General features: G+C 39.1%; 1 protein-coding gene across 1 annotated transcript in view; it reads right to left on the reverse strand.

The window, feature by feature from the left end:
* AFF2 (ALF transcription elongation factor 2) overlaps positions 1-26818 on the reverse strand; it is a 763943-nt gene that overhangs the window by 463390 nt on the left and 273735 nt on the right. The window contains exon 3 of the mRNA XM_077487656.1: positions 24492-25364. Within this exon, the coding sequence (XP_077343782.1) occupies positions 24492-25364 (873 nt within the window). The remainder of the gene's footprint in view (positions 1-24491; positions 25365-26818) is intronic.

Raw genomic sequence — 26818 nt, forward strand, 5'->3', positions numbered from 1 at the left:
GGGTATGTGTCGCTTGGTCCTGTGCCTCTGGGCCGGCTGCAACTGAGAGGGTAGGCCCGGAAAACTTGAGGGGCCTACTGATCCAGGGGTAGTCCTGTGCTGTCTCACCTGCGGGGAGAGGCCAAGAAAACTGGAGGATCCAGGGGAGGACTTTTCTAGTAGAGGACCAAGCGCAAGGCTGGTATCTCTAGAGGAGCCTGGAAACTCAGTTACAGGATGCAACCCGGATCAACACCCATACAGTATAGGTGTCCGATATTTGAAAGGGGAGCAGTACAGTATGTACAGTACATACAGTATAGCCGGCTGAAAGAAAACTGGTACTGTATGGCAGTTCTTTAAACCTCTCCAGATCTCTCAAGAATGCTTTAGTTTAATTGACAAGTCTGTGGCAGAGACTTTGTTGAGCATCTCACCGGCTGCTAGGTCAAGTGAGAGGGGCCTATCCAGTGGTTGCTGGATCCAGTCTGTGGAGATGTTTGTCCTCTGGATCTGACCAATACCTCTAACCCGCAATTACCAGGTGCCTGAACTCCCCTTGACCCTTTAATCCTCTATTGAAGGTCTTTGTGCTTATCCTGAATAAATGTTAAAAAAAGGACTAAGTGTCGGATCCAACATTATTTGGGCTACTTTCCAACGGGACCCCTGTGAAGGAGAAGCGAGGAGGTGAGGTAACGGTAAGCCCAAATAAAACCAGCAGCTCCTTAGGGGTCGGTGCTACACATATACAGACTGATTTTACTGTTGTGGTTTTAGTAACACTTTAAATCCATGTTTTTTTTAAATCACCTTTAGAAACACAAAGCCCTACAGCCCAGGATGCCAAGGCAATCCCCTGCTTCCCACCCCCCTTCTCCAAGCTAACAGACTGGCTCGAGGTTGCAAGGTCCACTGTTAACTGCAAGTGCCGGGGTAAGAATTTTAACAAATAGTGTATTGGGGAATGTTTATTTTATGGTGCCCAATGTGTTAAGCTAAAATACACTGAGGGATTAATACAGGCATACCCCACTTTTAAGTACACAATGAGGTTTATTTACTAAAGCTGTAAAGTGCAAAGGTTCACCAATGAAACCAATGAGCTTCCAGGTTTTATAACCAAAGCTTAATTGAACAAGCTGGGGTAAGAAGCTCATTGGTTTTTATGCAGAAGTGAGCCTGATTTTGCACTTTCCAGCTTTAGTAAATAAACCCCATTGTGTACTTAAAGGTGGGGTATGCCTGTATTATTTTAAGGTATTTAAAAGCTGCATTATGAGTCCAAAATTAGAGAAATCAGACAACAAAAAAATAGCTTTGAAGCAATGTGTGAATGATTATATAATTCTGGACTTTTTTCAGGGTTTTTGGGAGGATTCTTGGTGGGGACTTGATGAATGAAGAATGGAGAAGGTCCTTATCCTTGTGTAAAGCTTTGTGAATTAGGCATCTTTGCTCTGAAATCAGTTAAATAAATGAAAACACAATTTATAGTACTAAATCCACAGTAAACAAAGATAAATCTTGAGCTTTGAGACCTGTATTATAATGGGGTTCAGGGAAATTACCAACATTGCCTGAACTTAGAATGAAAACAAAATGGTTGTAGAGAAGCAGGCATTACAGAGTACAATACATAATCAAATTCTTTTGGTTAAGCCAATCACAACAACCTATATTTTGCATTGTTTTTTATACTTCAAAAATCTGTACATTACCATTACTTTTTGCCTTTTTTTTATTGAAAAAGCCTGATCCTGAGCAGATACAGATGTATTTGCTGGAAAAAGACCAGCTCTAGGAACTTATAAAAATTGAAGAGATGGTTTAAGGTGATGCTGATAGAATTTCATGTCTGGGAAGTCAAACACAAGGGCTTATTTATAGATCTGTGATTTGTACACAATTTCTACTCCACTCTTTGTTCTGTAAATACGCATAGATTCTTCAATAGCCAACATGATGTCTGAGACAACACACAAGGATCGATACTGTCATCATAAGGTAGAAACACAGAGATTCCATTATCTTCCTTAAGGGATTTGTTATGCAGGTACAGAAAGAGATACAGTTATATATAACTATAAAACATCCTAAATCAATACACAAAACAATCAAAATGCCATACACTTGCTCTTCTGCCCCAGTGACGGGGAAAACACCGGTGACAAGTGATAAAGGAACATTTACTGAACTGGTTTAAAGGGTTTTTTTCTGGGCTCTTTTTTTCAGAAATTCAGCACTATGGACAGTTCTATGCAGTAACACAAAGGCTTTATTCTTCTTCCCCTTCATTTTACTGCAGGGCTTGACAAACCCCAGGCGCCAGTTTGCCATTGCAACCGGAAGTTTCAACCGTGCACATGGACTGCTGACTGAACGCTCCTCACACCCTGCACGTGCCCCCCCCCCCCCCCGCTATTGATCCCCAACTAAGTTTACCCATCTGTAGGCCCAGGGCCAGAATATCAAGTGCCGCCAGGTAGAGGGATGGGGGGAAGGGAGGTGAGGGGACACAAGCCCGCTCTTTTCCCCTTCTAGTTGACCCGGAATTGACATCTGATATCAATGCCAGATACCCATTGACCATTTCCCCAGCCATCAAGTCCGGGAAAGAATGTAATGTAATGCAGTGCTATGTCCTTTGCATTACATTCAGTCGAACACAGGGGAGACATGTAGGGTCTTTTAGACCCTGCAAGTCTCATCAAAGAAAACCTGTCACCAAAAAAGAATCATCACATAGGGGACTTTTTGTCCACTATGTGATGGAATAAAAAAGTAAATTTAAAATATATATATACTGTATATATATTTTTAATTGTAATAAAATGTATCCACAAGCCTGAAAAAAGGTCTCAAGTATTAACCAGCATGTAAAATATGAAGGTGGACATTGTATTTTTACAGGAAACCCACTTCAAAGCAAACTCCATCCTCAAACTTGAAAAACAACCGCTACCCACTGGCATTCCATGCAGCTGCCCCAACTTCCAAAAAGAAGGGGGGCTTCATACTTTTAGCTAAAAAGCTCCCCTTTTAAATATCGTACACCTTATTAGATGATCAGGGGTGTTACATTTTTCTAAAGGGCAAGCTATGGAACAAACCAATTACACTGGCCAATATACACAGTCCAAACACATCACAGGTTCCGTTCTTAAGATCGATCACCCGCCTACTCACCGCCTTTCAATCGGGAATCCTAATGCTAAGGGGGGAGACTTCAACATCCCTCTTGACCCCCTTCTCGATTCCTCCACAGGCAACTCTCATCTTTCATTCTGCGCACTACGACAAATCAGACTATCTCTTCAAGAACTCGTCCTTCATGATACATGGAGAACCCTGCACCCCCAAGACAAAGATTACACCTTTTTCACAGCCCCACACAACAAATACACTGGTCTAGACTAACTCTTTATCAGCCAGCAAGACCTACCTTTCCTATCTACCTCCACAATTGAACCTATGACCATCTCTGACCACCACCCGATCACTCTTCGATTAACCTTTCCTGAAATCATCCACAGCTCTAAAATTTGGAGACTTGATCCCAACATACTAACAGACAAATACAGAGTCAGCAAGCTGAATGCTACTACCATCAATTACTTCCAAGACAATGACACCCCAGACACCTCACCTTTAACCCAATGGGAAGCACAATCCACATACCCTCCACATTCTTTCAAAGCTATAAGAGTCTTTGCACCCACTTCCTCTGGGGAGGTCAGAAACCCAGAATCAGCTACCAACACCTTTCCCTACCCAAGCTTAAGGGTGGGGTAGGCCTTCCAGACATTAGAAATGACTACTGAGCATGTCAGCTCACCAGAATTATAGATTGGAATATGCATAACGAAATTAAAGAATGGGTCCACCTTGAGGTTTCCATTACTGCACTCCCACTACACTTATTACCCTGGACACTATCCAAACATATCCCGATTGACACCTTCCCCCACCCCCTCATTGGCCAAACCCTTAGAAGTTTCCAAGAAACTTGTAAATTGACACCATTATCATCAACTACTGGCCCACTCACTCCGGTGCACCTGAACCCGGACTTCCCACCTGGGTTACACAGCAATTTCTTAAATGACGCATGACCACATAAAAATGCATTAGCCTACCATTTTTTTGTACACGGTAAACTCCTACAATATGATAAATTGCCCTCTGATAGAGACAGCCCCTCTATCGCCCTCTGGAACTACACACTACTGGCACACTATCTTAGTGAACTAGACAGGAAATGCAAGGTCTCTAGATCCTTATCCCCATTTGAAATGCTGTGTCTAACACAAAATCCCCAATGCCATTAACTCTCAGTGACACTTTCTATTCACAAACATTTCCCCTAACACGAGCAAGGTATGCTTGACCTGGGAAAAGGAACTCTCCCTATGACTTTACCCTGAAGACTGGAAACAAATTTTCCTGTTTACACACAAAGAGTTGGTGAACGTCACCACACAAGAAAATGGATACAAAATCCAAACACGGTGGTACCCCCCCCATCCTTAATTCACAAGTACCAACCAGACCTTCCAGATACATGTTGGAGATGACGAAGTGACAGGGGGGCTCTCCAGCACATTTTCTGGAGCTGCTGTAAAATCCAATCGTTCTGGGCCGAGATCCACTGCATCATCGCCAAGGCTACCACATATACACTTGAGTTCACCCCAGCCTAATTCCTTCTACACTACCCCACCTATACAAACAAGCCCCTTGCCATGCACATGGTAAATGCAGCTAAACAGTGCATACCATTCCATTGGGGAACTTTACAAACACCCTCAATCAAAGAATGGCTATCCAGAATAGCCAAGAAAGTGGAAATGGAATGACTCATCTGCATAGGTAATGACACACCCACAAAATTCTCTTTCAAATGGGCCTGCTGGACCCTCTTCCAGACGATGACAGAATACCACAACCTTATTACCCCTAACATAACACAAGCATACACCCCACAAGACATCTCAATCTCAAACGCCCCACCACCAACCTCATTCACAACACTCTTCACAATACACAAATAAATCATAATACCTCTTTTTTCGTAACACTCAACCCAAACTCCAATCCACCGACCCCCACGGAGGGAAAAAGAGATGGTACCCAATCCACCCCCTCCACTCCCTTTCTCCACCCCCTCCCCCCTACCCTCATCCTCCCTTCCATACTCTGACTACCCCTCCCTAGCCTTCCACCCACCCCAAACTTTCCCTTACGCTATCCCTGAACCCTACCATTGACAACCAGAATCCTTATACCCTACTCAGACACATTCCTAATGCAACAATTACATCCTAGTCTCGATATATCAGGCGTGCAAGAAGACAAGATTGTCTATACCTTAACCTCTTTACCTCTTTACCATTTTCACTGCACAATCACCCACTCTCCATCACATACATGCTTGTGAGACATTTAATAAACACTAAATCGTCTACCAACCGTTACGCACTCACCCGACTGAAACAGAAACAACTCCCAAATCTTCCACTATGGACTCTTTTGTCCCCCCCTAAACATACACCCTTATGGCAACCACAGCAAATACCTAAAAGTGTTATTAAAGTAATCAATTCCTATTCGACTTGATTCCAACCCCCTCCCGCTTATATCACCAAACCTATACTGTGCTCAATTTTCCTGTACTGTGTTCTGTTTAGGATAATTGTTATGTTCCTTGTATGTGATAATATCTGCTTCTATAACTTACTCTATTATATTAAAACTTTCTACTTTCAATAAACATCTTCATGGAAAAAAAAATGTAAGTTACAACCAAGCACATAAAACCCCCCTCCCACAAAATTGAGGCCCCCTTACTACAACATATACGCGCATACAAACATAAACGCAGGCGGCAGGGTGCCTACGCCTGAAAATTACGATACACATGTTACATATCGTTGTGCATGCCGGAGTGAGATCAATAAAGCTAGCAGAAATCCTTTGTAAGGCTAAACTGATGACTTATAGGTGGCTTTTAAAGAGTCACCTATGGCAATATTGGGAATTTACATGTTTAAGGTTTGACATGTTGGCTATCTATTTACTCAGTTCAACCTCAGCTTTTATATTTTACTATAAAAAAAGAATTGGGAAATCTATTGCATTTTCATGCCCCCCTATAATTAACTTTGAATGTGTTTTTTACTAAAATGTTTTGCTTCCTAGACCTTTGTGGTAATATTGTGTGACATAAAAAAAGAAACTACCATCATTTTATTCTCTAGGGTGTCTGCTTTTAGAAAATATATAATATTTGAGGAATTTATGTAATCTTCAGGCTTAAAATTATCTTTTTAAATATGTGCAAAAAAACGCCTTTGGCTGTGAAAGTGTTAAAGGAGAAGTTCACCTTCTGGAACATGTTTTACTGGGACCTAATTTTTTGGGCAGCGCCTCCTACAGGTCAAATGTGGCACAAAAGCCAGGCCATTCAGCTATAATGTAGCTTTGTAACCCAAAAGTCCGAATAACCAACACAGAAAGTGGACAATAGGCTCAATTAAAAAGCTTAGTTTGACAATGCTGCTGTTCAAAGGTCTCTCTATTGTTCCTCTTATCAGGATGAGCCACCCTACAACAGAACGTGTGTTAGTGGCCAGATCACCAGGTAAAAATAAAGGGAGAAAAGCCTAAAAAATCTGTTACATTTTTGTTTTTGGGTTTAATACCATTTTAAATGAACCGGGTAAACTGGTAAAATCAAACATTCAGTGATAATGCAAATATACAATTACCTAAAACATATTACTCAGGAAACAAAATGTAAATCTGACATTACACTTAATTTTTTCTTTTATTGAAATAACAAGATCTTAACGTCTCAACCAAACCTACTGCATTTCTTCAAAGCACAGGCAAACATAATGGCACAGAATGTTCTTTTAGCTTGAGATTAATGACTGAAAAGTTAAAAGATATTCGGCACACAGAAATATTCATCTAAGCAGTCTGGAATAACAGAATAGGACAGAAACAGCAGAAATGACAGATTTATCTGATGTGATTTAATGGGGTCTGAAGTAGCTTGTGAGGGTGAGAGGGTAAAGCGCACAGGCGCACACTTTAAAGATGGTTGTTGCAGAGCTGTGTTCTGCACACAAAGGAAACAATAGCAGCAGAAAATATTATACAAAGATCTAAGAGTAAGAAAAACATTAGATGTACATTATTGTACATTGATGTAAAAGCATCCTAGGACCTGCATATACTTCATAAAGAGATTCATGTCTAACCCGTCACCCGGAGTACTCTATAATCCTATGCTGGCAAAGAATGTAATAATAAAAAAAAATGGGTGATCATAGATTCAATTTTTCAAACAATCCCCCCCCCCAAAAAAAAATATTTGAGGAAACAAAAAAACATTTATTTGTTTTAATTCTATTTCTTTCAAGACCAATCATTCTATTTTAAATAAAATATTAGTTTATTAATCAAATTGCAAATTTTGTGCAACCAATTACTATATCAATCAAATGGATTTCTACATATAGGAACAGCTTTAACCCTTTCACTGCCAGAAACCTTTTTGTGTTTTTTGCATACTGTTCAAAAAATTATTTTAGGTCTACAGATTACATAAACCCCCAAAACGTTATGTATTTTCTGAGAGTAGACACCCTAGAGAATAAAAATAAGTGTTAGTTCTTATCTGGGGGTCGAAGGGACATCGCTTGTCCAAAGCAGTGCTCTTCCGCTCCCGTAAGCAAGGTGGACTGGGTTTGCCTAACCTCCATTGGTATTACCATTCTGCCCAGTTAGCTCAAATATCTGAGGTTTACCTACGTTCTGGAATCCCTGAATGGATATGTATGGAAAGGCAAGCAGTTCCTTGCTACACCTTAGATTACTTACTCTGGTGCCCTTCTAAATCAAGACCCCCGATCCTTGCCCCAAATCTCTCATTCCTTTGCTCTATGGGACACCCTTAGAACTCACATGCTACTAGTGTCCCATTGTCCCATATTTTCAGGAACCCACAATTTCCTCCTGGTATAGATATTCAAGTCGTTAAATGATTGCTGGAAAAAGGACTATATAGAATTGGTCACTTCCTTCTCCATCTGGCCCAATAACCAAAGGCTATTGCTCTAGCAAACGTGACATGCCGGCCTCTGAGAAGTTTAGGTTCTCCCAAATCTTCAATTTTCTCTATAAACTCTGGAACACAAAACTCACCCAACATAACACCCTATGAACATGGGTGTAGTCACGACATGGAGCAGAGGGGGGATTTCAGTGATATACAATTCACTCTCTTCAACCCAAACCAAGACCCCCTATATGTTAGCTTGGGGCTTAGCTAAAGATTGGGATCCCAAGAAATGGAATAAGAATTCACTCAGGGCCACCAAAGATATTTTGAATGTAGCATTGGCAGAAGCCAACCTAAAAGTCTTGATGAGATGGTACTTGGTCCCAACGCGATTAGTGAAAGTCTACCCCTCTTCCTCTCCAAGCTGATTTTGAGGCTGTGATTATATAGGAGACATGTTCCATTTATGGTGGGACTGTCCTAAAATAAGTTTTTCACATGCTCCGAAAGATCTTGGGCTTACCTATCCCAAAATCCCCTCATATTGCCCTGCTCAATTGCCCAATAGCCTTGGTCACTAAAAATCTACATCTACAATCTCATCCTATTAGTAATATACAGGAGCTAAACTGACCATCACCCGTGCTTGGAAGCAACCAATTGTTTCCTTCACTAGAGCTAAGAGGAAAATCACCTGGATTATGGCCTAGGAGAAGACTCAAAGCCTAAATATTCAGAGCCATGTCGGGCCTTCTGGAACTGACTTGGATTCTTCCTTTACTACTAATTCTGGTGTTACTGTTAACATCAATCTTACGCTTACCTATATTAATTGTGATCACCTCAATGCCACATGATTGTCATCCTACTGGAAAAATATGATAGCAAGATATGTTATCCTCCCTTCCCCATGACACAGTTCGTGCCCAGATGGGATGTCATGGGGTATCGGACGATATGCCTCACTCTAGTATCAATGCGCATCCTAGACGTTACTGTCCACTACCAGTTTGTTATGATATTTTAACAGTTGCATTTGCCTCTATGACCACCGTTAATATTTTACAATGTATAACAGTATTAGTTCACTCTTTACTTTGTCCTTTGTCTGTTACATTCTGTTCTCTGTAAAACTTCAATACAAATTTTGAAAGAGAAAATAAGTGTTAGTTTAAATTTTCTATGTTCCATGATCTTACCATAAAGGCTTAGGAAATGCAAAATTTCAGTAAAAAATATCCTAAAGTTAATTTTAGGCACACAAACACAATAAATTACCTACATGAAATATAAAAGATGGGGTTGCATTGAGTAAATAGATACCCAATATGTGAAAACTTAAACGTGTGTGCATTTGTGAAATGGTGACAAACTTCAATGCCCTAAATTTTCCAGAGGCAACACTTTAAAAGCCCCTTACAGGTAAGCAGTTTAATGTTATGAAGGAGGTCTGGTGATAGAAAGGCTAATGTGCTAGTCTGGTGCAAGAAATATTGCTCTCATTCTGGTGTGTGTGGTCATATGTAACGTGTATTACAATCTACGTTTTTGTGCATAGGCATCCCCGAAGCGTGCGTTTATGGTCATGTGTGTACGTGGGGGTGGGGGGAGATTTTTTATTTTTTACAGTTGCAATTAAAAAAAGGCAAAACTTTTAGTTTGGATAGAGTAGAGATGGATTAGAACATCTATTAGGTGCTTACTGCTGTCTGCGTCCCAGTTAGGGAGATTCATCCTGTCTAATTAGCCGGTTTATCATTACCATTGAAAATGAAAGTAAAGAAAATCCCAAATTTTGGGTTGATCCCAGAAAAGTAATAAAGGGGAAATCTTCCAATGGGGACACTAGTTCTGGTGACCTGGGGGCCAATTAATTCCCTTAATTTGAAGGGATTTCATCTCACTTTCTGTTTTGGCTATAGTACAAGAAGTGAAGAGAAATCTCCTCAATCTGACTAAGATGACAAAAACAAAATCTGACAGGGTTATATCTCTCCCTTGCTATATCCAAAATGAAAAAAAAAGGTTTGCCTATAGCTCTACTTTAACTTTTTTATCATCACATATGGGACAAAATGTCCCATATATAATGATTTTTTTAGTGACAGGTTATCTTACTGTAAATAAGACATCCGGGGTCTTAAAGACCCTGGATATTCCACCTGTGCTCCACTGAATATAATAAAACTGACATGGGGACCCAAAAGTGACGTTTCACTTTCTGCTTTCAGGTCAGCAAGAAGAAGGGGAGGAGAGCACATGCATGTCCACTCAGCTCCCCCTCCTCTATCCGGTGACACCCACTATGCCAGTCCTGGGCAAATGGGCAAGTGGAGCCCAGGATACATGGCAGGAGTTTGCACGGGGGGGTGCAGATTCAAGCAATCAGCTGGACTGCTTCCATTTGACAGTCAGAAGTTGGCTTGTTAGACATACATGCACTCCTAGTTTGAAAAGGACAGTGCATGAAGTGTAGGTGCTAACTTTATTTCCTTCTGTGCTTTTCTTTCTGGGATACAGCTCTTCTAAAGTCAAAGTCAAAGCAAAAAAATTATTTTTTAACATTTTGGACAAAGTAGGGACGGTTAAACAGCTGACTTTTTATTTGCAATCTCTGTTTCATTAGGGAGGTATTCCTTTACTTCCTGTACTGTAAAAAGTATGAGAATAACATTGTGATGTGAGGGAAATCCCCTATTAAACTGTTGTCACAGGAGGGATGAATTATCCTCTGTTATTGTTGAGCCGGCTACTCCAATTTTTTAATTTTCTATCACTCATTCCTGATGATATGGTGATCATATACAGAGACATATAGACATACTCTCACTAACAGTGACACTGAGCACAATAAAAGCCTCCCTATTCTTAAAAAAACAAAACAAAAAACAAAAACAAAAAACTGTGTTGCCTTTAGTTACACTTTAAAATGAATCAGTGTCCAGGCTATGGACTATCAAATAATTAAATATTCTTAAAAACCAGTAAATGAGCTTTAAAACAAACCAACTCCATAGCTGTAGGCACTGTGAAGTGATTCATCCTCATCAAAACAACATTGAAGTTGGTTCTAGTGGCTCTCTCCGCAACTGTGCTCCCCCCTACCAATAGCATTCCTGCCTTCTAATTGTTTATGTAAATGCAGAGCAGGAACTCTAAGCTGGTAAAAAACAAACTAAAACCAACTTCAATGCCTTTGTGAATGCAAAAACATTTGAGGATACTTACGCCACAGGGCCTATAGTTCCAGAGGTCACTAATATTTTGATTTAAAGCATATTTATTGCTTAATAATAATATTTAAATACCTATATGTCCATACCCAGATTAGTATAGGTTCTAAAGTGAGATGTGGCACAGAATATAAGAAGCTGTAATCATCAGTGCACCAAAAAAGTTGTTGTGGGCTTTACTGTTGGTAACTCCCAAGTTGTTCTCTGAAAAACACCCAGACTGGCAACAACTGACAGCAATGAGACCTGTTACAAAAAGGAGATGAGGTCATGCTCAAACAAGCATGAGGTCATGACAGACATCAAGCTGCGATGGCTAAAGAACAGCAGAGGTCTTTTTAAGGTCATCAGAAACTAGAATACACGGCATGGGACCAGGCGTTTACAAACAGAAACTCAGGGAAGTCTTTGCTCAAGGAATTCCCAATTGGACTGAGTAAGTATAAAAAAAGGAAGATGAACAGGAAACAAGCATGGATCCCAGGTGAGAAACAGTAGTCTCATCCTGCAAAGACTCATTTGCAAATATCAGCACAGGTGAGTTCTGAAGACTGCAAACTGTGACAACTGGCCACTTATCTACTTTAGAAATAAATACTATTGAACAAGGCCAATTACTAAGTACTTACAAAGAAACTATTAAAATTGTAGTCTGGATGAACTGATATTCTATACCCGTATAAACATTGAGCACTACATTTGTGAACTACATCTCAAAATGTAAAACATTAGATATGTTCTGGTGATTGTGTAGACCTCTTTAACTTCCCCACACACTAAAGCAGGGCAGGGCACTAGACATGGGCGCCGTCAATAAATTTGTTTCGTTCTGTTCCATTACGGTTCGTATTAAAATTAATTCGTACTTCATATTTCGTGTCCGAAATTCAATTTCAATTCGTACGAAATACGAATTGTTGTTAGGTTCGTTAACTTATACGAACGTTCGTTACGATTAATTTAAAGGCAAAAATACACCTCAATATGACAGTCGATGCTGATGGAAGTTTGGTTTTTATCTGAAATACGAAATTCCGTTGAAGAATTTCCTATCCGAAATATGAATTTTCGTTAGATGAGGGGCTCCCACCATCCCTGTGCTGTGCTGACTTCCTCCTGGGGATTCGTAAACAAAAGTTCAAATTTCGTACAAAATTCGGACGCATGGCAATTCGTATTTCGGACCCTCCCGAACGTACGAATTTAGGGAAATTCATATGAATTTGAGATTCGTACGAAACGAATCGCACATGTCTACAAAGCACCCATTACACAAACATACTGTAAATATTTCTTTTTTTGTCTCAGTATTTGGGCAGCCCTTAGTTGCTCTTTTACCTGACTACAATGTAATAATACTGTAGGAATTCTAATCCTGTATAATATATTCTTCAATATTTAATTTAAAATGTATAACACTTTACTTTAATAATATTACTGGTAATCAATTAAATGAAGAGAAGATACAAATGAAGTTTCAATAATAAGAGCCTTGTTTAATTTCATATAATTTTCTCCACATGCCTGATAGTTGATATATTCTAAAATTGCATCTTACAAACTTGATGCCATATTTCCCTACTAATTTATTCCCCAGCTAATATGTGTATTAATGCTCTAAAACATTTCTCATTAGCACATGGAAATGTTTTACTTGGGTTATTTGATTAATATAATTTAAAAGCCAACCCAGTGCTGCAGCATATGTGATGTTCCAGCTTGGTCTACTGAGGAATGTTCTGACATTACATTTATCAATATTCTCAGACATGGAATTTTAATTTTATTATGAATAAAAGAAAAAAAAAAGAGGCTGAAAAAGACTGGTTTCCTTTATAATAATGTTAGCTTAGTGATAATTCCATATTCGTATGATCAATGGTATTAAATAAACTTTGTTCTCTATATACAATACAATGCCTTGAAAAAGTTTTCACACCCCTTGAAATTGTTGATATTTTGTCATGTTACAACCAAAAACATAGATGTATTCTATTGGGATTTTATGTGATAGACAAACATAAAGTGACATGTAATTGTGAAGTAGAAGGAAAATGATAAATGGTTTTCAAATTAAAAAAAAAAAAAATATCTGAAAAGTGTGGCGTGCATTTGTATCTAGCCCCCTTTACTCTGATTAAAATCTAGTAGAAACAATTGCCTTCAGAAGTCACTTAATGAGTCCACCTCAGTATAAAATACAGCAGTTCTGTGAAACCCTAAGATGATTGTTAGAGAACCGTGGTGAACAAACAGCATCATGAAGGCCAAGGAACATACCAGATAGGTCAGGAATAAAGCTATGGAGAAGTTTAAAGCAAGGTTACGTTATTAAAAAATATCTAGCTTCAAGCTTTGAACATCTCACGGAGCACTGTTCAATCCATCATCCGAAAATGGAGAAAATGTGGCACAACTGAAAACCTACAAAGACATGGCTGTCCACCTAAACTGACAGCCTGGGCAAGGAAAGTATTATTCAGAGAAGCAGCCAAGAGGCCCATGTTAACTCTGGAGGAGCTGCAGAGATCCACAGCTCAGGTGGGAGAATCTGTCCACAGGACAGCTATTGGTCATGCACTCCACAAATCTGGCCTTTATGGATGAGTGGCAAGAAGAAAACCATTGTGAGACAGTCCTGCTTGTAGTTTGTAAGAAGCCATGCGGGGGACACAGCAAACACGTGGAAGAAGGTGCTCTGGTCATATGAGACCAAAATTGAACATTTTGACCTAAAAGCAAAATGCTATGTGTGGCAGAAAACGAACACCGCCCATCACCCTGAACACACCATCCCCACCGTGAAACATGGTAGTGGTACCATCATGTTTTGGGGATGCTTTCTTCAGCAGGGACACTGAAGCTGGTCAGAGTTAATGGGAAGATAGATGGAGCCAAATATAGGGCAATCTTAGAACAAAACCTGTTCGAATCTGCAAAAGACTCGGGACTGGGGCGGAAGTTCACCTTCGGGCAGGACAACGATCCTAAACATACAGCCAGAGCTACATGCCAAGCAAGCAATGGTTTAAATCAAAGTATATTAATGTGTTAGAATGGCCCAGTCAAAGTCCAGACCTAAATGCAGAATCTGTGACAAGACTTGAAAATTGCTGTTTACAGATGCTCTCTATGCAATCTGACAGAGCTTGAGCGATTTTGCAAAGAAGAATGGGCAAAAAGAATGGGCAAAAATGTTACTCTCTAGATGTGCAATGCTGGTAGAGACATACCCAAAATTACTTGGAGCTGTAATTGCAGAGAAAGGTGGTTCTACAAAGTATTGACTCAGAGGGGCTGAATCCACTTCACAATTATGTGCCACTTTGTGTTGGTATATCATATAAAATCCCACTGAAATGGCACTGTATCTAACCATCAAGAATCATTTCTGTGCCTCTTGGTTAGGGGATGAGCCCACAGTTCGTGTCGAACGTCAGTTTGACTCGAACATCAGGTGTTCATTTGTTCTAAAACAAACCGAACATATCGGCCATTCATGGAAAATTTGAGTGCCATGAAACACCCCATAATGCACTGCGAGATTGCAGTGCATTGCTGTATGATGATTGGCCAAAGCATGCACCTGACCTGAATGCTTTGGCCAATCTCAGCACACTCTGCTGAGAGAGCCATAATTGGCCAACACACACACAGTCTTGTATTATATATATATATATATATATATATATATATATATATATATATATGTGTATATATATACTCTGGATTCAGTGTAGCCTATATCTACAGTGCATTCTGTGGTATACTGTTTCTAATACAGTGCAGGTGGAGTACACAGTATCTAATACAGTGTGTACAGTTTCTAATATACTTCTGGTGGTATACACAGTATATAATACAGTGCAGCCGTTGTACAGTTGCTAATACAGTGCAGGCGGTGTAAACAGTATCGAATACAGTGTGTACAGTTTCTAATACACTTCTGGTGGTATACACTGTAAATAATACAGTGCAGCCCTTGTACAGTTGCTAATACAGTGCAGGCGATGTACACAGTATACAGTTTCTAACAGACGTCAGACAGTGTATACACCATGGAATGCATAATATAGGCTACACTGAATGCAGAATATATATATATATATATATATTCTGCATTCAGTGTAGCCTATATTATGCATTCTGTGGTGTACTGTTTCTAATACACTTCAGGCAGTGTACACTGTACACAGTATCTAATACAGTGTGTACAGTTTCTACTATATTTCTGGTGGTGTACACAGTATACATTACAGTGCAGCTGTTGTACACTTTCTAATACATTTCGGGCGGTGTACACAGTATCTAATACAATGTAGTGTGGTGTTGCAAAACAAAAAAGACATCATGTCCGGAAAGCTACCAAGGAGAGGCAGACGTTCACAGGCCACTAAAAGAGGGCAAGCAGCCTCTGTGTCTACCACCAACAGTGGTGGTCGTGGACATGGTGCATCCTCTGCAGGTGGCTGTGGGGCACACTTGTCCTTTTTTGCTGCTGCTGGCCATGTTATTGAGCCAGAACATGCAGAAGAGTTGGTGGAGTGGATAATGAAGCCGTCCTCATCCTCCTCATCCTCTGTCACCCAGACTCGGAGTAGTTTGCCTTCCAACGCACCTGCCATAGAGTCCTATTCCACCGGCTTCTTGTCCACAGTCACTCCTTCCGTAGACCCACCATCATGCAGGGAGGAGTCCCGAGAATTATTCTACCCCAGTGTCGGTTATATGCTGCTGGAGGATGTGCAGTGATTTAAAGGCTCTGATGTTGGTTCATAGGTTAAGGAAGGGAGTAACGTAAGCCTAGAGAGAGGGGGTGCCACAGAAGGACAAGAAACTGGCAGTCATGTTTCACAGCAGGGCCCATTCCTGTGCCCAACAAGAGTATCTGTGAGGGGTTATAGTGTTGTGGTACCACCACCACGACACAAGGCCCAATTTTTCTGCCCCTGTTTAACAGGGACATGTAATTACAACCTTTGATATAATATTTCACAGCAGGGCCCGTTCTGGCACCGGTTTCAGTGCCCAATATGGGTATCTGTGAGGGGTTACAGTGTTGTGGCACCACCACAATCCAAGGCCCAATTTTTCTGCCCCTGTTTAATAGAGGCATGTAATTACAATTCTTGATATAATATTTCCCAGCAGGGGCCATTCTCGCGCCCAACAAAAGTAACTGTGAGGGTTTACAGTTCTTTGGTACCACCAACACCTAAGGCCCAATTTTCTGCAGAGTAAATTGGGCAGGCCATATAGTATATATACTGCTGTTCAGAGTATATAGTGCCTGGAGGCCTGGGGGACCCCCACGCCATATTTTTTTTGGTATTTTTGGATTTTTATCTATATTGCCAGGATCTGACAATACATTACAGCACGAGCAGTTTTAAATTACATTTTTCCCTTTAGAAATGTAATTTTTCTGTGGCACTGTTATCAACATGGGAAAGATGCGTTACTTTACAGACATACTAAGGACACCCCCCGGCATGAAAGGAATATTTCATTTTTATTGTTTCACTTCAATCATTATTAAAATCACTGCTCCCAAAAAAGCGTCTGTTTTTAAAACTTTTTTTGCATTTATACATGTCCCCTGGGGCAGGACCCGGGTCTCCAAACACCTTTTATGGCAATAACTTGCATATAAACCTTTAAAATTAGCACTTTTGATTTTTCACATTTGTGTCCCATAGACTTTAATGGTGTCCACACAATCATGCAAACCAAGTCGTGCGGCACGTGTTGCCCAAAAGAAGTTTTGGGCCATGTTCCACCCACAAATCAAAATGTCTATGTGTAAACATAGTGTTAGGTTAAATAAAGGGGAAAAAAGCTGAACTTTGGGCACAAAAACCTTCATTAAATATATTTTCCCGTGCAGAGGGAAGAGCTATAAGTGGGATTCAGCAGGTCCTACTTCTACTGATTGCCTGCAGCAAACTACAAGGAGGCAGATTCAAGATGGTACATTGTTTTGCATAGATATTTGGGTTTTTATATTTTAGGCCTGTAATAACACACTTAAAACTGTCCAAACAATATCTTGTAGACATCCCGGGTAAGATAAAGTTTGAAACACAAAATCATAAATTATAATATAATTAATAACTATAAATAATTATTAAAAAAAATTATATAATAATAATAAAATTAATTTTCCCACGATTCACTATCGGTCAATTCTGCAAGTGTTCTAATTTACTATCACTGTTTTCTAGCTGGTCTCAAACCTCTTTTGACGTAAAGGGGCACTTTTTGGTTGCCATGGACAATCTAAAGTTTTCAGGCAGAAAGAACGGTATATATAATATAAAACTTCATGCAGGGCACTGGACAAAGCACTAGGGAAAAAAGGGAGGTGAAATGATTTGATACAGTAATGTGTACAGTGTACTGTATGTGTTATGAATTTTGTATTTTTTTTATTTGCTGCCGGGCTCCGCCCCCTTGCGTTGCAATGCTTACAGGGAATGGAGCCCAGAACACAGAGGCATCGGGTGGAGGACACAGTGGGGGGACATTGCAGGATCCTGGGGACAAGGTAAGTAACCGACACCAGGATCCTGAGATACAATCCCGAGTGTGGCTTGGGGTTACCGCTAATGGTACTGAAATTAAACCCAGAGGCACACTCAGGATTACCGCCAGGGAGGTTAATGCTACTTCCCACAGACCAAGTCTCTGTCAGCTCCCTCTGGTGGTTAGTAGAATGCAAATTTTAGTTTCCCTTTAAATGATCAGTATCATTTTCCTTGTATAAAATAATTACACTGTAGCAATCTGTTCTGGTTGTGACAGGGTTACTTCCTTTTTTTCATTAACAAAGGATAAATATATATCACCACCAGAGCCACACACATTAACTGTCTGGACTAAATCAATGCAGCCATTTTTCTGTCAATTTCTGGAGATCTTTAATGGAGAATTAGAACGTCTGTCCTTCTAGGCTGAGAACTACTAAGCTGATCAATAGAAGCGGTAATAGCTGGATGATTTGAAACACATATAACAAAGCTTATCGTTTTGCTGAATATTATAGTCATCAAATACATCTAAGCAGGAATGGGAAATGGAAGTTCTCTGTATTTCAGGACTTAAGTGGTGATGACAAAGGTAAAATTGATTTGTTTCCCCAGATCAAGGAACGTCTTTGTGATATGCGTAGTAACTGCTGTTTAGTACATTATAGTATGCCAGTACCATTCCACAAGCCCTGAGAAAATATCAATGAAAGTCTTTAGGACTCAGATGTAGTGGAACATTGATTTAATCTTCTCTCCATAATTATTAAAGTTAATTCACATAATGCTATGCTTTAGAATTGCCTCATTACCTTGAGTTATACATTATAGCATTATATATTTATTTGGTTCCTTCATTACTACCACAGTTGGAAGCATAATAGTAAGCTAATATACAATGTCAAGTGTGTGGTCCATTATGCTAATTGTACACACACTTTATGGAGTTTGCAAATTTGAGTCCCAGCTTTATCAAGCCTTTACAAAGATCAACAAAGCAAACTTGGCATATGTTTTACAAATTCTAGCTAAATGGTGTTATTACTTTTGGTGAATCAATGGCTGGGCATACATTACCTAATTTTGACATTAAATGTTCTCTAAACTTGAACAGCTTATCTAAAGTAACAGCCTAAAACATTTACTTTAGAGAAAGACAATATGGCCATATAGCATACATTAGCTGTAGCAGCAGAACCTCCTTCAACTGCTATGGGGCCCAGTAAAACAGAGGGATATCACACAGAGAAAAAGCACACATATATGGCCTTTTTGGTTGCATAATGTAAGATTGGTGTATGTATATGTCTATGAGATACATATCTGGACATTGTTTCCATTTTGATAATGGCGCTAAGGCAAGAGTGCAAACAGTGTTCTACTGTCGATAAGCCTGAGTGCAAACAGTGTTCTACTGTCGATAAGCCTTACTGTGTAACAGTTTAAAGCAGTTTATAAAAGTTCACAGTACAATAATAACCCCAAACACTGCCATTTTTGAGACATCCTTTATGTGGGGCTTATAAATTGGCATAGGATTGCTGTTGTTATTACAGCTTTGCCTAAAATGTGGTTGTTTTTCTTGTAGTTGATGGCCCACAGAGTAGATACCATCATGTCCAACATACACAAGTGGATGTGAATTCCACATGGATGGAGGAGCCTTTGGAAGTCTAGTTATGCACTTCTGAAAAATTTGAATGTTGTGTGCATGGCCAACATTACCACAGCTTCCAATGTCCCACTTTTGGAACCAAATTCCTCTTCCCATCTTTTCTCCTTAATTGTCGTTCATATTGATCTGATTTATAGCTCTACAACCAAATGCATAGTTTAATTACCAGATGTGTTATACATCATGAAACTTTCACAGAACGTTAAACCAAACTAAATTTCTAGTTTTTTTTTTTTTTTTTTTTGAAAAGCCGGTATAAGAAACACATAGTTTGCACATTTACCCAATAATTTTCTGCAAATTCATTCTCTGTGTGCCATGTACCTGGACAGGTGTCACAGGTGTGTGCCCCTTGTCTACATACATTGTGCTATAGGATGTCTCTCTTTCTCATCACAGGTTAGGAGGATTATTTATTACAAATTGGATTTTAAGCCAGTTCTGTTGGTTCTACATTGGGCAGAACAGACCTGGGTCCAGTGGCTGTAAGAAATGTATTAAAAGGTTCTTTAGAAGGTCCCAGAGTTACTTTTTTTATTATTATGTATTTTATCCTAAACATACCTTTGCCAAAAGCAAAGTCTTGATGTTTCAGGATATCTAACTGCTAATATAAAGAAGAAGATTGATTTACTGTGCTGAAAAAAATATATATTTTAGAATGTAGCAAATGCACATGAATTGACAGTTTCCTGCTAAAAGCTTATTACACGCTATACGAATAGATCACCATAAGAGTGTCCATAAATGTTCTACAAGGGGATACAAACATTAAAAATACACATTACGCCTAGCCAGTACCTCTGACAGTAGCCTTTACTGTTTACTTCATGGGAATAACAAGAATTCACAGTTTACACACAACTCTTCAGAAGTTACTGCAAGTGTTACTGCAAAACACATCAGTCTTTGTTACACTGTGGAATGTTAATAAATAACATGGTGCTTTAAAACAGACAAGTACATTATTTATGTAGAAAGAGGAAAATCTGATCTAAGCTAAAGTATTTGATACATTTCCTACAGTTTATTATAAAGAAAAAAAGTTTTGCAAGGTAATAAGTCTGGGAACTGGAAATGCTGAAAAATGAGACTGTAGGACTGCTTTCTCCTTTACTTGATACATGTAAATGTAGTATGGTACAGAAGTTTGCTCAGGGCGCACCTTTTTTGGAAATCTGTCAATGGTCATGGCTATGGAAGACCTGCCATCTACACATTCTGTGGCCCTTTTGTGAGTTGGATCTATAATGACCAGGAAAGCTTTTGGGAACTACTTGTTTCATTAATACTTAAAGAAAACATTAATGCTTAAAGAAAATGTATACTTTTTTTTATAAACGCGTATCTGATGTTGGCCATATACATAGTGATGAGGCAAAAAAATGTTGTTTCATAAAATAATAGTAGATATAGTAAACCATAACTGACTAACATTTAGTTGCCCAGGGACAACATATAAACTATATATATATATATATATATATATATATATATATATATATATACATATATTTTTTATTTTTATTTTTTTTTATTTCCCTTTTTTTAACCCTTTTTTGCATTTCGGTGCTGCTGATCTTCTGTAGCTGTCTTGCAGACACTGATGTTCTACATGCACTGCAACAATCGCTGTATGGAATTTCTTAGAGTAGGTTTTCTAATGGTGACACTACCCACTCAACAGCAAAATTACAGGGATTAGCAACTTTACAGATGGTTCAGTGTTAAATTGGATAGAATGTCCCTGTATACAACCTGGGCCTAGGATCCAAGGGTTTTCTCAAATACAATGAAACTATTCTAAGGACAAGCATGGGTACTTTGGTGCCTGCACTATACACACAACAGTACCTTTTACATTTCATTGAACAGAACAGGTTCACTTTAACCTAGAAAAGGGAGATAAAAAGGCACCTCTAAGTGTGGACTGTAAACAATTTGTTTTTTAAAAAATATGTAACAGCCACTGGTAAGTCCTTATACGGTCAGATGAAGATCAGCGCTCCTGCTATAGATATTGTCACAGCTGCTCAGCTGGGTCCAGCAAGCCTGCTAATCTGTAGAAGAGAGCACTTATGGAACACTCATGGAGCACTGTGTGGAGGTCGATGATATCACTGGTCATATTGCAATGTGTTTTGGAGCATGCACACTGAGGATCGTGAAGACAGGCACGCTCCTTTGTTAAGCTGATAGGATGGGACTAAGACTGCAATTATATAGGGCATTATATACTGGTGAACGAATAATTTTTTGCTTACAGATCCTAAACCTGCTGTAGCACATTTTAGCCCCAAATACCTGTGACTGCATACATTTATCACTGAAATGCTTACCTCTATACTGTCATAATATAGCCATCAATGATGGAATCAGTGTTTTTGAAATGGAAAAATGGCTATATTTGACCTTTTTTTCATCAAAAAAAATAATACAGAAACAAAGCACAACAAGCTGCTCATCTAGGCCTAGGACTCTTGTGCTAATTTAGTAAAGGGGAGAATCTTCACTCAACAAATTGTGAATTTACAACTAAACCATTGAACAATTATTGAACATTTTTAAAATGATTCATGCATGTGAAAAGCAAATCTACATTGAATACAAAATCATGTGCAGTTAAACAGAGTAAAGCAGAATTTGCTTTCCAGATGATTGGATAATTGAAGTGAATATTCACACAAATGATTGAGTGAAAATTCTCAATTATTTTAGCAAATCAGTCTCTCTGTCTAGAGTTCTGTCAGACTACGCAGGAAAAAGTCAGCCCTCAAACATCACCAAATGGGTGGAATAATAATGTTATATCAGAAAAAATATATGTACTGACATCTCTGCTGGGTTTTAGCGCTGTGAGGTCTAAACAGGCATAGTTCTTTTCCTTGGAAAGTATCTGACACAATGAAGGAATTCTTACCAACCTACAAATAATTTCACACAAAACAGCCCTTATGTCTAGATTTGCCAAGTAATTTAGTTAGCTTTAGATGGCCATAGATGGCTCAATTTTTGGCTTATTCAGCAGGAATTGGACACATTTCAAACTATTGCTATCGCTATCAAACTATCGCTATCCCTGCAAGCACATGGCTTGAAATCGTTTTTTTTTTTGTAAATGTAAAATATAATTTAAGTGTAATTTTTTTTAGGCCAACCAGTGACTGCATTCTATAAGGTGCAGTCTCTGTTAGCCAGCGCCTTTCTATTTAGACAGGCATTGGCCGGCATTGGAGATTCCTCCATTAACAGGATGGAGATATAGTTTAAATTCTAAAATTGATCACCCCACTGAGGGAGCTACAATTCTTATCTTATGTCTGTCTTGTTTGGCTTACTCTCAGAAACCCAATAACTTGAGCTCTCCATGCCAAAAGTATGGCTGTTCTAGTGCCAGCTAAACTGCAAATATATTAACACTGAGCACAACAATACTTGAAAAAGACTTGTAGAAAAGACTGTACCAATTCCTTACAAAGACTTGAACTTCTGAAACATGCATAACCTAACTCCAGACAAAGGCACATGTTAAATATTATGTTTACTGTTTTATCTGCTAAAGGATTTTTAGTTTGAACAGCTATTCCTATAATTTACACACCTCTGGCACAATCCACAGCAAGGCAGGTGACACCATTTTTCCATGGTACAGCAATGTAATTTTTCTGTGATCTCTCCAACTACCACCAACCTTGGTCACTGGACAAAGTACCATCATTATCATCTCTGACAAAATAGCAGAAAGCAGATCTAATGCCGCGTACACACGAGCGAATTGTCCGGCGTACTTAGTCCGGCAAACAATCCGGCAGATAGTCCGGCGGACTTTCTACCGAACGGACTTAGCCACACACGGACACACAGAAAGTCCGGCGTTTGCTAGCGCGATGACCTACAGCACGTACGACGGGACTAGAAAAAGGAAGTTCAATAGCCAGTAGCCAATAGCTTCCTTTTTCGTACTTGCTTCTGAGCATGCGTCATTCTTAGTCCGCCGGACTAGCATACTCACAAACGTATTGTCCGCTGAAACCCAAGTCCGGCGGAAAGATTGGAGTGCAAAACTACTTTCTAAGTCTGCCGGACTTTACGCTGGAAAAGTCAGCTGAAGCCCACACACAATCGAATTGTCTGCTGAAATGCATTTCGGCGGACTAAGTACGCCGGGCAATTCGCTCATGTATACGCGGCATAAGAAACAGTAATGATGAACCAGAAAGTAGTAAGCCAAAACCACTAAGTAGTAGAATGCTGTCTTTGACTTTACACAGGCAGAATTGTGTGAACCATAATAGTGATAGGGCCTTAGAAAGTATAAACAATATGTATTTATATTGTGCATTTAGCTATCTGTCTGGAGTGCCACTTTAATACAAACTGATCAGTCATTTAAATTCTTTAGAAGCATCCTGCCTAAAAGCAGATACCACAATATGATTACTGATGCCTTTATTAATCACCACATTCACCTAAGTGTGCCTTCCCAAAGCTATTTTTATTTTGTTTCTAACAGCCTGACATCCTTGACTTCAGGACTAAGCCCCACTCATTGCCATTCCTCTTTCAAATAAGAAAGCCCTTACTTGCTTAGCCATTAAGTCCATACCTGAGAAACAAAGTGAAACCAGTTTTACAAAGGGGGGTTTCTGGCTTATACCATAGAAGCAGGTACTTTGCTGTGTCTAAAACACAATTTTTAGATGCCTAATGGGCTCACTTTAATAATGCTTATTGCTCTATTATTAGCCATGGTAATGAAAGTGTGGTTAATGTATAATGTAATTTTAACAGTAACTGATTACATTAAGCTTGAGAAGGAAAATGCTACTGAATTAAAAAAAAAAATGTTTTCCCCCATAAAATTGTCCCTGTTCTTGGGCTGTTTTAAAGGTTAAAAATGGCTGACAAATTTAGGTTCGCAACCTGAACTAAAAATATGTGGAACATGAAAAATAAGTAAAAAAAAATAATAAATATAAATCATGAAATAAAAAATCTAGACTTACTTCACCAGTTTGGGGAATGCTAAGCTTTGGCAATTTGTTCTTGCTGACCGGTGCATTGACTTTTCCATCCAGTATTGCTCCAAAAGACTGGTTTATAAATCCATCTTCAGTCTCTGTAGGTGGTTTTAATTCAGGCGAGTCATTAGGTACTTGGTCCTGACCATCCATTGGCCTGACATAGGCTGTTGGCTTCTGTTGCATAATGCTACTTTTACTGTGAAGTCCTGGGGGAAAGTTTTGAGAAGACAGACTGTTGCCTGCCAGAAGAAGGGATGTAGAAGGAAGTGGAGACACAGAGCCATGTCCCAAAAGTTCTAAATCAACTGGAGACTTTGAATGAGTGGTTTCTTTGTAAGTGTGTTCCCCACTCAATGTTTTTGAGTGATTATGTCTTCTTGAGTGAGATGATGACGCTGCAGGTACTGGTTCCTCCATATTTACACTTTTAAGCTGTTCATTTTGGCAGTTATAAAGGTCTTCATACCTAATTTGTGATAAATCATGGGATGAACTGTGTTTTGATCGACTTGGTTGGCTCGATTGTGTACAAGTAGAGTTATGTCCACCATGTGGCCAATCCATTCTTGCCTTTCTTGTTCCGTCATGTACCATTGTGGACATTGGAGCCAAGCCTGAGGGTGGTGGCATTGATGTCGATGAGTGGTTATTACTCTGATGGCATTGTGTCACTCTATTTCTTTGATCTGGAAAGAAGTTTTGCTCATTTTTTTCAACTGGTGTTTGAGGGACAGCATTCTTTGGGATTCCTACAAGATGACTCTGGTTGGAATGATTGGTCAGCAGGTCTTTCATCTCATCATAGTTTCCCAGGGTATTCTGGACACGGTTTGCAAGAGCGTCTCCTTTATTTGTCTATATTGTAACAAATTAAAACAAACATTTTAGAATGAATGTTCACATAACACAACACATAAAAACTACACATGCAGGAACAATCATAATAAAAGTTGCAGGAGTCAATTTATGGTGCTTGCAATTGTGTAATCTGGGAACATAGATTAATTGAAAGGAAATTTTGCATACATGTTATGTAAAAAAAAAATATATATATATATATATATATATATATATATATATATATATATATATATATATGGCATACATTTGAGCTTGAGCTATTGAGCCCCATAAACATGTTTTTTAGGAGTTTTTTTTTGTTGTTTTTCCAACAGAGACTAAAAAGAAGTTGAAAAAATCTACTCTCTTAATTTTATTCTTTAGCCTTAACCCCCCTGGCAGTATTCCCGAGTCTGGCTCGGGGTGAAAATGTTGTACCATTAGCGGTAGCCCCGAGCCAGACTCGGGACCGCATCGCTGAATCCAGGGAGAGCTTACTTACCTTATCCCCTGGATCCAGCGATGTCCTCCCGCTGTATGAGCGAGCCGTCCTCTGCTCGATGTATCACGGAGCCGAGCTCCGTTCCCTCTGAGTGTTGCAACGCACGGGGATGGAGGACGGCGCCAAATTCAAAAAGTAAAACACACACATTACATACAGTATAATGTAACCTTACAGATTACATTGCTGTATGTAATTATTTCACATCCCCTTTGTTCCTAGTGTTCTGTCCAGTGTCCTGCATGCAGTTTTATATTATAAAAACTGTTCTTTATGCCTGGAAACTGGAGATTGTCCATAGCAACCAAAACTGTCTCTTTACATCAAAAATGGTTTTAGACCAGCTAGAAAACAGTGATAATAAATTGGAATCACTCGCAGAATTGAGCGATAGCGATTTGTGGGGAGATCCGTCATCAAATACTGAAAAGATTTGATTACATTATTGAATAATTTTTATTATTATTATATTATTGGTATAATTATTTATAGTTTTTTATTATATTTTTCAAACTTTATCATACCCGGGATGTCTGCTAGACTCTGGTTTGGACAGATTTAAGTGAGTTATTCCTAAGAATTACAGGACTACAATATAAAACGCCAAATTTTCATGCAAAATAATGGTAGCGCTTTCATCACCTAAAATCCAAAATAATCATACCGCCAAGGACGTTAAGCAACAAAATGTACATTATAAAAAATCCACTTTAAGAAAAATATATTAGACGGAATCTATATCAGTGCCAGGACATGGTCATCTAGCACCTAAAGCCAAGGATGACAGAGTCAGTGTCACTTCCTTTTTTCAGTACAGGAGCTGGGTGGATGCAGTGGAAGAATGGCCCCCAGCAGTGTGGGCTTCCCCCAAGGAACAGTATCTTACTTGCCAAATCAGACAATGATCTACTGTCTGCATACACCTTTAAAAATTACATTAATACTTTATCACGCCTTGTGTTCATTT

The sequence above is a fragment of the Lithobates pipiens genome, unplaced genomic scaffold, assembly GCF_037356315.1.
Source record: "Lithobates pipiens isolate NorthernLeopardFrog02 unplaced genomic scaffold, aLitPip1_a1.2 Scaffold_1, whole genome shotgun sequence".
Classification (NCBI taxonomy): domain Eukaryota; kingdom Metazoa; phylum Chordata; class Amphibia; order Anura; family Ranidae; genus Lithobates; species Lithobates pipiens.